We start from the raw sequence: 14,559 nt of genomic DNA, 5'->3' as shown, positions 1-14,559 counted from the left end.
CTCCCCCAGCCTGTGGCAGCGGGCAGCCAGGTGCTGCCCATGCCCTGCCTTCCCCAAGGTGTCCCCAGGATGCCATTTCACTTCATCTTGCAGCTAGCAGATTCCTAGTCTCAACAGCCTTACTCTTGGAGGCTGGAAATGTGTTAAAGTTAAAGAGTCAAAACCCCTGCAAGGAAAGGAAATGAGAGGTTCTCTTGGCAGCAACAAACAGAAAATAAACAACCAAACTCTTCACAAGACAGATTCCTCAATTATAGTAACTCAGGCTTGCAGAGGCCAGAGTTATGACCCGTTGGCGTATGCAGTATGTAAACACAGGGATGCAGTAATTAGCTTTGTGTTCATTTTGAGGCTTCAGAAGTCCTGTGACCTGCCATGAAGTAAGGTCATTAACCATAACCACACTAGTGACCTTCACACAGGACACCCCGTCTCTCACAGTTACATGAGCGAACTGTGCACTGTGATGTCTCCCCGGCTCACGTGCTCCAGCCCTCTGGTTTTAAATGCAACTGAGCTATACATGAGGGAGAGAATGTGACTTCTGGGATGAGCTGAGATTGGGATATCATACTTTCCCTTGTAGCAATGCTTAGGACTTCAATGTGATTAAGTACAAACACTCTGTAACGAATATATCTTGAATTTTCCCCAATTATTATTATTTTTTAAATCAGAAAAATTTGTTTAAAAATCATACACTGAGAAATTATTGGGACTGCTGTGGGCCTCCAGTGCCCTGGGAAGAGACTTTTATCTTTGTTTGGTGTGTAAGGTGTCTATACACTACACACACACAGACAGACTATTCATAGCTTAATCTGTAAAGCACAGCTCACCTCTGAATGAGCGGGTGTACAGCTGTTAGTAGATGTTTATCAACAAACACAACAAAATGTCCTCTGACCCTGGTGTTGCCAACACTAAAAGAAATGAGTATCAGGAATGAGTATTTTCCAACTCTACTTTTTGCTTTACTGTGGCTGACCCATGGATCCCCTGAAACACATTAATCTTTCTTACAGAGCCAGCCTGGGTCAACTTTGGTTTAGATTTTGGAGTGTTGCGAAGTCATTACTGTGCAGATGCAGAAAATGTGCCCTTTAATTTAAAAGTCAGTAGTTCACTCATACTGGGCTTTTCTTCGACAGTCATTGGATTGAAACGGGCACTTTCAGGAGCAAATTATTTTGCCCTTCTTAGCATCCATCTTACAGTGTCATGGATCCTCTTTCCCGAGTGTGGTATTAACCCCACCATCACTATGACCCTTACTTTGACAAAAACAACTACTTTTTAGCTGTCAAGCTGAAGTGTAGTGAATCCCACCATGATCTTATCAAGCCTACAGAGGTGCAGTGAAGTCCCAGCTTGTCATTTGTTCTCTGAATTCTCAGATCACAAAACCCCCTCTGTGAACATCCACGCCAAATTCAGGTTACCCAGTGTGACAACAGAGCTCAACAAAATGCATGAGCAACTGTTTCAGAGGTGTGGCAGTCCAGAATTTGTTTGTAAAATTAGGTATTGTCACATGAATATGCACGTTGATGTGACACATAGAACCATAGAATGGTAAAGGTTGGAAGGGACCTTAAAGATCATCAGGTTCCAATCTCCCTGCCGTGAGCAGGAAACCCTACCACTAGATCAGGTTGCACAAAGCATCAAAGCATCATCCAACCTGGCCCTGAACACCCCCAGGGAGGTGGCTTCCACAACCTCTCTGGGCAACTTATTCCAGTGCATTACTACCCTCATAGTGAAGAATTTCTTCCTGATGTCTAACCTAGATATACGCTCTTTCAGTTTAAAAACATTACCCCTTGTCCTATCACTACCCTCTCTGGTGAAAAGTCTCTCCCTAGCTTTCCTGAAGGTCCCCTTCAGGTACTGGAAGGCTGCTATGAGGTGTCCCTGAAACCTTCTCCTCTCCAGGAATCTCAGCTCTCTCAGCCTGTCCTTGTAGCAGAGGTACTCCAGCCCTTTGATAACTTTTGTGGCCCTTTGATCATCTTCATGACCCTTCTCTGGACTCTGTCCAACAGGTCCATGTCTCTCCTGTGCTGATGGCTCCACACAGTATTCCAGGTAGGGTCTCAGAAAAGCAGAGTAGAAAGGCAGAGAGCAGAGGGGCACATACTTATGGAAGTCTTAACTGGCTACAGAGGAGTTTCTATGGGTTGTGAAGATCCTCAAACCCTTTTTTTGTGTGCCATGATTCAAAATCTGTGCAAAGAATTGGTGAAACTCCCATCAATTTCACATGGCTTCCTTCACCACTGTACTTCCACGTACATTGTAAAATGTAATGTAACTTTATGCATAATTTATTGTTTTTTAGTAGGGACTTCCTTTTTCTTCCTCTGTTTTGCCTGGGACAGCTTAACTGACTCTTAGTGAAATTAGTGCACCTTGACTGGAGATCAGCTGCAGAAATTTTATAAGAAATATGTAAGGGTCAACTTAGTTTAGACTCCAGAGACCTCTGTGCTCCACTGTTACACGGATCCGTATGACATCAGAGTGTGTACATTAGGGTGGGTAATATAATGAGTTTAAGTTAAGTGAGTGAAATTAGTTTATTACTTAATATTTTGTTAGTATTAAGTTACATTGTTTTCAACTAAAGTAAATTCTTAATTAATGGCTTGGAATTTTCATCAAAGCAGTGCCTTTAGAAGTGTGATAGATGCCTGATAAGGATTCCTTCCTCACACCATAGCTGACTGAAGACATTTTCAGACATGATCTGATCCTTATGTTTGAAGCCTTATGTAGACATAAAACAATAAGGGTGGAGGAACTAGTTAAAAGAAGCAACAGAGATGACCTGAGTCTCAGTTCTTTAAGCTATTAAAATCAAACCTGGATTTTTACATTCATATGTGCACTTTTTTTTTTTTACTTTATTTCTCAAAAATATATACACTTCCTCATTAGAACTGCTCAACAACAAATCCTGTTCCCTTGATTCCCATCTGTTTGCCTATCTAGAATTCAGCTCGACGTCTCAAAGTCACTGCTTTCACTCTTTCTCTTGCTGTACACTAAAAAAAATAAAATAAAAAAATCACAGCATAATATCTCTATTCTCTTTACAGCACAAACTGTTAGCTGACAAGCTACCTTGCAGCCAGGGGTGTTGCAGCTGTGTGTGGCTTGATAAAAGTTGCCTGTCTTCCTTTCATAACAGTACCCTGCTTTCAGACACTACAAGGTAAGTATTCCTAAACTCCACAGTGGAAAAGAAACACATTCTTCTACATTCAGCCCACCATGTCTTCATGTCTAATGCTTGAATTTTTGCCTGTCGGGAGCACAAACTTTTTTTGGTCTTTGTTTACACAGAACGAGTTAATCTTAACACAGTTAAGAATGATTGATCCTCTTATTTGAACATCTAAGTGCCACCAGCATGCAAATGAATCAATAGATGCTCAAGCAACAACTGAAATGTATTATTTATTTGTTTACAAAAATACAACTCTGTAACCAAAGTAGCCTAGCCATTGGCTTGCCTGATATTCATCTTTCTCAGATAACTTCCTTATTCATAACTACACACTTTTAGTCTTTTTTAGTCTCTTCAAACTGATCAAAACTTGTTCTCTGGAAGCACTTTGAACAGCCTTCTCTCTGGGGAAGTTTAGTTGGGACTCAACAGAAGGACATATGGTGAATGTTCTCTTCTTGGCAGAATTACTCATGCATTAAAACATGCAATTCCTTCCCCACAAGTACTTCTTTATGCAATGCTGATACTTGTCTTTTGGCCAGTAAAAGTTGGTTTTGCACATTTACAGACAGCAGCCCAAAGGGACTTGTGTTTAGCCAGAGCACATTTATAAGGGAAATAAATAATATTGATGGATAATTGCAGTTTTTTAAGAGCTCTATAAGTTATGCTTTTCTAGTACATCTATTTGCCATTTGCCATTAGTAGACATGGCAACAGGAAACAACTCCTAACCTATGTCCATCAGCAGGAGCCAAGGAGATACGAAGTGTGGAGGGTAAAACAGCGCATTGCACTGGGGGAACAAAACAAGTGTGAGGGAAAGAGAAGAAGAAGAAGCTGAAACTTAAAACCATGTAATCATGCAGACTAAAAAGAATCCACTATCATGGGATTAAAAGAGAAGAATTACAAAATAAATTACAGTGAGCTTTGGATGAGGCAGAACTGTAAAAGGAACCTGCATGTGGAACACATGGGAATTAGAGCATCAGAATATGGTGGGATCAACTAATTTCACGCTAAAATGAGTCAAAGGAACCTTTTAAGCTAGTCAGACTATTTGTATCCTCATTATTCCCTTTTGTTAGCATTCATTCTGAAAATGCTAGCACCTTCTCCCAGTAAAACTACTTTTTATATTCAGTGAGGGAAAAAAAATAAAATTGTGATAGCTCTCAGCTTTAATGACACACCAGCAGATGGAAATAATAATTAAAAAAACACAACTTCTGCATCAATTTTATCTTGTTTTGTGTAGCTGTTCCAGAAACATGTCCTTGTTCCTGTGCGATAGCAGCGACTTCACTGACTAACATCCTGTCTCTGACCTCAATGCCTTGAGCAAAGTCATTGAGGCATCTGTGACGAGCACAACCCGTCATCATGTGGTCTTTGCCCTAACTCCCTTGGCTACAGACATCTATTCAACATGAAAATGGCAGAGGCTGACTGAGCTCACTCCCTCTCCATGGCTGCAGAGAAAAGATGAGCAGAAATGTTGGCAACTGCCGGGTCTGCTGCCAGGCTTAAAAGGCTGATGCCCTGAAAGCCAAACTCCAAAGCACTGCCCTGGCAGTGGGGAATCATACAGTGCAAAAGAGCATTCTCAATATTTCTGGTCAGTGAATATCAACGTATATACTTTCTCTTCCCTTTCCCAAAGATTGTCGTTGTCATCTCCTTCTGCACTCACTAACTAGACACAACTAGCCATAGGAACAGGGCCTGGCTTGGTTTCTCATGCAATTACTTTGCTGTTCAAAGGGGAGCAGAAGTTTCTCTCTGTGCAATAAGGGACAATAACAGTAGGGAAGGTAAGTTACATGGAAATGAAATTGGAAAGCTTCATTTCCCCATTCCACTAGGAACAGAAGGAAAACTTAAATCTGAGCTTAAATTTCAGTTTCCTGGCTTGGCCATCCCTTACAGCTATTTTAACCTAATGTTTTATGTGTAGTTCTCATCTAGTTTACTAGCTTTTTTTTTTTTTTTTTTTAATTCATCTCCCTGTGAAGGTATATGAAATCAAATAGGACAGACTTCTGTGGATACTGAGGAGTATATAATGGTGGATTTCAGAACATTTAAAAAAATGTCTCTCAGACATAGACATACAAATCCTAAGGGCATGGGTAGAGTTGGAACACGGGTTCCATTTGCCTGGTTTGGTTTTGAAGGAATTGTCTGAGTGTGAAATAACCTGGAATACAGTCTGTGACTTTCTCAAAAGGAAGAAAACCCTCCACTTTTATCCACATTGCAGGGGAAAAAAAAAAAAAAAAAAAGAAAAGGAAGAAAAATATTCATGATTATGAACGAATTCTTGTGGTGTGCAGTATTTTTCAAGTATGGTTTGGCTCAGATCCCATAAAATAAGAATTGACAGTAAAATACGTGAGTAGTTTCTTCTAGAGTACTTGCTACAGAGGAACAGCAGGCATTTCTCAAAGTGAAATGTCTTGTCCAGTCTGAAGAGATTGCCAAATTGCCATAAGCAAATGCACAACATGATTATCACCTCAAAAAAAAAAAATAGTTTCACAGTTCCAAAATTGCATTTTAGTCCTACATTTTCAGCTTTAGCAAAATTAACTTTGGTAGGAAAAAAGGACCCTCCCCCCAGTTACAGACTAATGAGAGGCTGTTTCAAGTTGTGACACTGTGCAGGAGCAGAAATAAGCATGGATGTTTTGAACATAGATTGTAAGCATAAGGGAATCTGTAAATAGCTAGCTCTATCTCTTCAAGGCACTGCCTGACACAGGGAGAAGGAAGTGACATCTATGCCATAGGTTTCCATATATCAATGAATCTAGCCAGTTCTTGGGTGACACCCAAGGGTCAGACACCCGTAGATATCTGGCTCATAAGGTCCTCCTTCTGTTGTTATTTACTTTCTTATGAGGTATATACCTAGGGAACAAGCCAGCCTTCAAAAGCCTTACAAGCTCCAACCCCTTTAACGTTTCTATAAATGATCTGAAGCAACCCTGGTGATCATTTAACAGTGAAACAGTAAGTTTCCCTGGTATGCCTGCCCTGCAGGGATTTGATCTAGATGATCTATAAGGTCCCTTCCAACCCAAACCATTTTATAATTCTATGAAGTTGCTACTTGGTACCAGCAGCTCACGCTGGCTCTCAGATGTTCACACAACGTGCAGTTGCTCCACCTGTTCCACTCATGCTCAAAAGTGGTGAAACCTTGCTTTTGGGTTGAGGGGAACAGGGAAAAGAGAAGGGATGGGGAAATGGGAAGGATAGGCAAAATGGGAGGGGTGGGGAAAAGGAAATACTGCATTGACACTCCTGTGCCAGCAACTAGACTAACTGCACCGGGTACAGAGCAAGTAACTTCCCTGTTGCAAGAAGGGGGGGAAAAGGGAACAACTGAACAACAATCTCTAGTGGGTGGAATTTGTATTAATCATTCTTTCACAGACTTCTTAAACATCTCCCATTCTTAACATGTAGGATGCCATTTAGTGGATGCCATGATGGGGAATAAATCCAACGAGCTGGCTCACACCAAGGAGTGGGACTGCTGGCACTCTTGCTTTTTGGGTGAAACCAAGTGGAGTTTCACTTGGCTGCCATGCAATGTTGTGATCTTTCTCCCATGCTGGGACTCCATGAGCCAGATGCTGATGGTAGGATCTGGCCAAGTTGTCCAAACAGAGGTAGCAGAAAGAGTTCAGGGTGGGAGAGAGGCCACAGCACTGCGATTGCAAGACTTATGGCCTTGCCTGTAGGGATGCATGAAACAGGAAGAGGTCTGGAGGAATCCCATGGTTGAAGCATGAAACCCGGTTGCCTGGTACCCAGCCAACAACTCCCACCATATGTTTTATGCCGTATCTTTTTGTTCTGATCTCCACATGCAACCCCTTATCTTGGCAGCTCTTTCAGAAGACCTGAGAGAGAATGGGCCTTCCCATCCAGCCCATCCTGTCTTCTCTAGATCACACAAAGCATATTTTTTGAGCAGCATTAGGATTTTATTTACTCTAGGCAAGGACACAGTTCTCTTCAACCCAAAGAGCACCACCTCAATGGGAGCTTTGCTGAAGCTTGCAATTGAGGTCTGGGAATTCAGATGTGAGTTATTAAACAAGCACAATACCAATCTCATATTATGATGATTATAACATGGTACCTTTTCCTTCCTTCTGACATCTCTTTCTTTGTACAATACATTTTCTGCTCTCGCTTGTAGCTGGGCAAGGATTGCCCCTTGCTGACGGGTGCTGCACGATCTCTCTGACCCTTACTTCATTTCCTCTTTTGAAACCACATGTTTTTCCTTTCTTTGTGCAAGGGCTCCATGGACTCCACTCACTAGCTTCACAGTGCACTGCAATAAACATAGGACAAACTGAGCCTGGCCAATATATTTTTGTACACACAATGCATATGGTACATTAATTTTATTCAACATCACCCAAAAGGTGGCAAAAATTAATGAAATTAATCAGGATTTGCAGCAGTGAATTGGTCACAATAGGACTGCTGAGGATATACTGCCAAAATAAAATCAAATAATTATGTCAGTTACTATTTTGTTCTCATTGTTTTGTAACTCCATTCCTGAAATGGGGCAACAACAACACAATCAGTCTCAATAAAATCAATTACTGGCATTTTTTCTGAGGTTGTTTTGGTTTTGTGGAGGTATAAATCCTTCTAACTTCAGTGGTATTAAACTTTGGTCATGCCTATGTGTAGGGAGAGTAAAGTCATTGGGTCAAGCTGCTGCAGCCGGTCTCAAAGTTATTGAATTTGGAAATAAATAGTTATTAAGGACCAACTGATATTAAAAAGCATTACATTAAGAATCAACTAGCTTTGGTGATCTGCTGCTTGCTATTCAGCTTAAATAATGAAAAGAGCCAGCATAAACAAGCTGTAAGTAGTCAAAACAGAGGAGAATATGGTCAGGGGGATGCAATCTTTTCAGAAAAGTGCAAGTTACAGTTTCTAAACCGTGGTGATCTGAGTGCACATCCCATACTATTGAGAACTCAAAAGGTGTGCAGCTGAACACTTGTCAAACAGTGTAGACAAAATCAGGAGCAACCTTGGAAGCTTAACAACGTGCTTTTAATAACTGTCCTTCTTTTGTACAAGCTCCACAGTACACTTACCTTGATAAAAGATAGTAAACATTTATATTTACTTAATGTTCACATGCATTCTTTAGACTGTAAACCTGAAGAATGAAAGACTCCCAGCCCCTCTATAAGGAGGAATTTACAAGTCAACATTTTTCAGCTCCAGAATGTACTTTTTTTTATTTTTTCAAAACCTAAAAATATAACTGACCTCAGGTAATCTCTGAGCCTTTCACCACTGAATTGTCATGTGGGTAATTTTGTTTTTCATATTACACTGGAGCTCTCCTGTTAAAATAATTGGCCTTCACGTGCACAAAAAGGTTCTGGTTTTCTTCCGTAGCTTGAAATGGCTTTTCCTAGTTGAGACTGACTCATTGTTAAAACAGCTAAGTCTACAGCACTTGGAAACAGCCATCAAGAAACAAAACCTTGCTTTCAAAGATGAAAGTCTTTGCTTGAAAATAAAACAGTAAAAAACATCACTACCACCTGAACTAATATATGAGAAGGAAAATGCCAAACAAATGTACATTATTTTTATTCCTGCATTACTTCCCCTCCAAAACATGCGATGCCAGGGAGAGCTATGTGCGTTGTACTGTGGGGGAGATTTCTACCATGGCCAGGCTGTGCCTAAGTGCTCCCTGGTTGCTGGTGGTTGAAGAGGTTACCTCTTCCACCACAGTTCACAGCCCTCAGCCACCACAATTCACAGCCCATGTACTAAAATAAGCCGACCCTTGCAGCAGCTTCGGCATGCCTATGGCAGGAGGTGTCAACTGCAGCAGCCCAGAGGCAAATATATCACTTGCTTTGTTTTCAGCTGGAGGGGTGGCAGAGGGATGGAGCAGACAGCTAGGTGTGGTGACCTCCAAAATTGCCCCAGAGTGAATAATTTGAGCTTGTGAGTCAGAGGCTGGAGAGACTCAAAAGCAGGTCCCTTCTCTGCAGCCAGTGAGTCACAGGACCAACTCACCAATCTCCTTCCTTCAGTGACTGTGCCACACTATTTGGTGTTTTATTTTAAACCTCAGTTTCTGGAGTTAGGTGATTAGGTATAGATACCATTTGGGATTTTTTGGTGGGGTTTTTTTGTTGTTTTTTTTTCCTTTGTATTTTAGTTTCTAGGCTTCACCTTTGTGTTGACACATAAATGCTCTGAAGGCTCAGGTAGTACAAGGTAGTACAAGGGACCTAAAGCAAAGCAGTTATGTTAATCTTTCAACTACATGTGGGGTCTGGCTCAGAATATTTGAACCTTTGATGTTGACTGTGCTCCAAAACACTGTAACAGAGCAACTAGGAGATGGATGTCATTCCACCTCAAGACACACTAAACAGGCCAAATTTCCTGAGCATTACCCTCAGCATCAAGGTTGTGTTTGTGGGGGACAATTGAGGTTGTGCTTCTTGTGAGATGGCAGACTTGGGAAATATTTTGAATTTGTTGTGCTGGAGAATGCATCTTGTGATGCCAAGCATTTCCATTTTAAGTTGCACTTCACGGATGGTGTAACTGATCTTGCAATTCATGCCTTCCTTTGATCCCCCATGAGAAAACCAGACAGGACGTGGGGGGATCGGACTTACCGATGCTAGTGCACTCCATTGTGTGGTTGTTGGCTTCCAGCCCATCGGGACACTTTTCAAGGCACTTTCCACTGTATAAGTAAAACCCACTTTTACACTTCGTGCAGAAGTTTCTGGTGAAGCAGGTATCACAGTCAGCTTTACATTCTGAAATGCAAACAGTAAACAACAATTGCTCTTTGCCATAAAGCGCTATGGGGTCTCTCCCATAAACCAGAATCACACAATTCTAGCAATGTTAAACAATCTTCAAAGGAATCAATTTATATTTAGATCTTCTTTATGGCCTGTAAACACAGTGAGGCCAGCCTTGGCATGAGGGAGGATTTAATAAGGTTGGCCTGATGCTGAACGGCCTCACACTGCTTGTCTTCTTGCAGACCTATGCACAAGGAAGACAGAGCACAGTACAACAGAACAGCAACATACTCCTTCTGCCCTACACTGACATGGCATAGGTACTAATTAACCCCATTGGGCACAGGTAGTTGGCCAGCTCCACTCTGTCTATCTTCATTCATCCAGAAGAAATAAAAATATGCCAGAATTTAGAGTCTGATTAAGATTGTTTTGCGTCAACACCTTTTTCTTCTTTTTTTTAATCAGTTCCCCGATGCTTAACTAGATGTCTTGTAGTATTTCATATATTCTCTATATGACTACCCAAATTGGCATTAGTGGTATATTTCCCAGTTCTCAGATATTTTTAAAAGAAATACATAAAGACTTTTGTATGGCACAGCTCATGTCTAATATGCAAGGCCACACACTGCTGAAGAGTGAACAAATATTTTACAGTGTCAAGTTACTCTGTAAGACTTTACTCTGGGGTCTGTTCATTAAATAACTTTTATTACCAGGTAAAAACTGGGAGGGTTGCTTGGCCGTCGCTCTTATGTTTTTATATCACCTGTGGGATTAAAAACAGTGAATTCAACAACAAAAAAGAGGATTGAGGAGGACATTGTGATCTTTTCCAGTTCATTTATGGTTCAAAATACATAGTGGGGTCAAAATGTTGCCTGAGCAGTAAAGAACAGAGTTGGGTTCTCTGTCTCCCAGCCTAGAGGCAACAGTTCTTCTCCTGAATCAGGCTGGAACCTGTCCAGCTGGAACATGGCCAACTGCATTTAGAGGACTACACTGAGTGTGAGACAAGCTAGAAAGAGACCAAGGCAAACTGCATCTCCCAGGCATGCCACCTGCCGTCTTCTCTCCTTGCTGCAGCAGTCAGATGGGTAAAAGCAGTGGATTAAATGGTTCCAGCCACTGAGATTCAGGGTCCCTTGGCCCCCTCTCTTTGGAGCCGCTGCTGCTCCCTCTTGCTGCTGGAGAGCAGTGCCAGGAACCCACTGGCATGTCCCTTTCGTGTGGGGGTGTAGAGGAGCAGACCATCACCTTGGTGCTAAGCAGGTCATTCATGCAGAGCTGGAATCTCTGAGTTTTAGGCCATTTTGGGGTCTTCCACCCTAACTTTTTGCTTGGGTTTTCATTTAGTGCACTACTATAAAAGAACTAAACAGATAAAGACATGGCCTGTCAGTCTGCTTCTTTGTTCACTTGACTCCTCAGGGGACACAGCATTCAAGAGAGAACTAACAAATCCATTCTCTTCCCCTCTCCCCATGACTTACTTGCACACTTATTAATGTCGGGATACCGTGTCCCATAGTATCCGCTTGGACACGAGGAAAGACATACTCCAATCTGTTTCATGCCAATCCTCTCCAGAACAAAAAAGAGCCTGGGCTTACATGACAGGCATCCGTTGTAGTCAGAACATGTAGCACACCCTCCTTGGCAACCCTGGCTCACGTTAGGATGCACTGAGAAAACAAACATTAAAAAAAAGAAAAAGGGGTAAGAGAAAAAAGGTGTTAGACAAGATCATGAAATAATGGTTCCTCTGTACTTGGAAGGGTGGACCATCCACCTCTTACAGCACTTGCACGTTGTTTAATTTTTTCTTGAATGTCTTATGACCCAACAATTAATTTCAGTGATAATTTCATCTACATAAAAATGAGAAGCTCAGCTGAAATGCTCCCATCTTGCAGAAATAGCTAGCAGCATGTTATATTTGAAATAGATTTTGTGAAACAGCAGCATCCTAGAGAACACTTATTTTTCTTTGTTATTTTCAGTAGCTTTTCTACCTTGTATGCACTTGGCCCAGCAGGTAAATACATGTTCACTTATCTGTGCTTTCCCTAGCTGGATGATTAAAAATCAACCTAGTGTATAATTTTATTCATTTACTAAGTTCCTTTTGATTGAGTTATGCTGTGCAGGAATATGGCCTTGTAAGATGTGAAGCTAATTTGCCTTAATAAAGAGACACAGGAGACCCATCCTTCTCACCCTCCTTCTTTCCCTGGAATGTTCTTTCTGGTATGTTTTTAATCTCTAACAATTACAACCTGATGTTCAGACTTAACTGTGGCATTTACCCTGCTCCAGTCCCAGCATGGAGCATAGGTAGGATTATATTTGCCTTTCAAATGAATTGTTCTAATTCTTCAGACAAGGAAAGGAAAACTTACTACACTCACTGCTGAAGACTATTCATTTCTTCTTTAGAAGTTTTGGGGTAGCAGACATGAGGATGCTATTGCAGACTTTTCAGTAGCAGAGATTATTTCGTGTATTATTTCTCAGTGATAAATAATAAACTTTTGTATCTTCCTGTACTTCAGAAGTTATTACCTACTTCTAATTCCTTCTTGGTTGCCTTCTTAGATAGGAGCTAGGTCTGAAAAATAAATAACATACCTCTGTACTTTGTTCAGTTAACAGTTTTGGCGAAAAAGGCATGGCCCATGAAAGGGAAAAGCACTCCTCTATGATTTGAGGTTTTGATGACCAGTCCCATGACCCGAGAAACCTCAAAGGGAGTTCAAGTGAACTTTTCCTTTTTCATTGATGCAACGAGGAATGAAAGGTTATTTCTCTCAGTAGGGTGGAACATGTAGGAGAAGAGCAAACTTTGGCCCTGCTGCAGACAATCAATTTCAATGAGATTATAAGAACCCAGTTCTCCATGCCCCTCAAGAGGCTCACTTTGTAAAACAATCTGGAGGAAAATGTTTTTCCACCAGGGCACACCACTGCTATGAGAGTAGACTGCTTTCTGCATAGTGTGAAGCTGCACCCCAATTCAGTTATCAAACTTGTTTTCACTGGACTCTCAAAATACTGAGTGCTCAATAAGTATACCATTTTTTTTTCTAAGAAGGTTCCAAGGATACAGAGTACATTCACTTTGAAGTTAAGAGCCTGAAAAAATTGCTTTCTTTTTAAAGTTAAGCAAATAAAAATGTCCTTCTCTCTTCCTTGCCTTGTGGCTCTTGTATGAAGCTACATCCAAAGGCAGACACAGTTATATGATCTAAGAAGCTGACATTATTTAAAAACTATCTGTGACTTTCCTTCATGAAGTCTGACAGTAGGAAGAAAAAGGAGCTGAAGTGCAAAATATTTGCCATCAAAGCTGCTATATAAAATACGGATGATAACTTTTGATGGGAAACATATTATGTGTGAGCACCTATGACATGTCAGACAATACTTTATTACCAAAAGATTATAGCTATCTACAGCTAAGATCCATTGCACGGCTAATTTCCATCTCCCCTCTCACTTTAGGAGTATTAAGTCTATAAAAAAATATTTTTCTAAGCATTTTCACAATTTCTGCCTCCTTTCATGCATTCCAGATACATCTCACACAAATAACATAGGAAAAAAAAAAAAAAAAAAAGAAAGAAAGAAAGAAAAGAAAGCCTGTAGTTCCAAATGGAGAATGATATTGTTAGTATTACAGAGCAAGGAATAAATTAAAATTAAACCTCATGTGGTGAAATCTGGCCGTGGTACACCTGGTGTAAGCTTTGCTTCAATTTTCTTTACCTAGGTCAATGGTAAGTAATGCATATCCACTATAAGAAACTCTTTGAAGTCTACAGGTGAGAAAGCACTAGGAGAGCACAAACTATTCCTGTTAGCCACAAGTTTTAGACATGGCAAGTGGGGCAGAGAGAGGTCAAGTCTCTTGGTAGAGGGGCAGGAACTGTGGACTTTTTGGTTGGGAACTGGCTGCAGAACCAGGAGGTCTGGGCTTTAGCATTGCAAAAAGATCCAAGAAATGCTCTTGCTTGTTGGTCTTTGGTGCAACCTGCTCCGTTATAGAGACAAATGAAATGAAACATAAAAAATCCTCCACAATCCTCAGAAGTGATTTTGGTGTAGATTTAAGTATTCTATGCACAGGCTGTTTCAGAGCAGTGTCTACCATTAGAAATGACCCTACCAGCCATCTGTCTTCTTATATTGAAACACTCTTTGAGCAGAGTGAAATCCTAGACTCTCAAGAATGGAAAACATAGCACAGTAGAGGGCAAAGCAAGTGGTGGGAGCACAGAGACCCATGACAGGTTTTCTTCCCCATCTCTTACACAAGTGTCAGCCTTCTGACTCATCAGGTACAAAGTACGTATGTACAGGCCCGCGATTAGCATTAGGTCCAGAATACATCCCTCCATTTTTCTGCTTATAAAATATAAATACTGGAGATCAGAGAAAACACCAATTTAATCTTGAACTATTCTCTTTCCC

The 14,559-nt window shown here is 41.0% G+C and overlaps 1 protein-coding gene across 1 annotated transcript in view; it reads right to left on the bottom strand.

Annotated features, from left to right (window-relative positions):
* RSPO3 (R-spondin 3) overlaps nt 1–14,559 on the bottom strand; it is a 78,722-nt gene that overhangs the window by 15,309 nt on the left and 48,854 nt on the right. The window contains exons 2-4 of the mRNA XM_009999109.1: nt 11,580–11,771; nt 9,946–10,092; nt 7,398–7,595 (exon numbers count right to left, since the gene is read on the bottom strand). Of these exons, the coding sequence (XP_009997411.1) occupies nt 7,398–7,595; nt 9,946–10,092; nt 11,580–11,771 (537 nt within the window). The remainder of the gene's footprint in view (nt 1–7,397; nt 7,596–9,945; nt 10,093–11,579; nt 11,772–14,559) is intronic.

Source organism: Chaetura pelagica, unplaced genomic scaffold (assembly GCF_000747805.2).
Source record: "Chaetura pelagica isolate M959 unplaced genomic scaffold, ChaPel_1.0 scaffold90, whole genome shotgun sequence".
Taxonomy (NCBI): Eukaryota; Metazoa; Chordata; class Aves; order Apodiformes; family Apodidae; genus Chaetura; species Chaetura pelagica.
The sequence above is the reverse complement of the archived record's forward strand: the minus strand, read 5'-3'. Positions and strand labels throughout refer to the sequence as shown.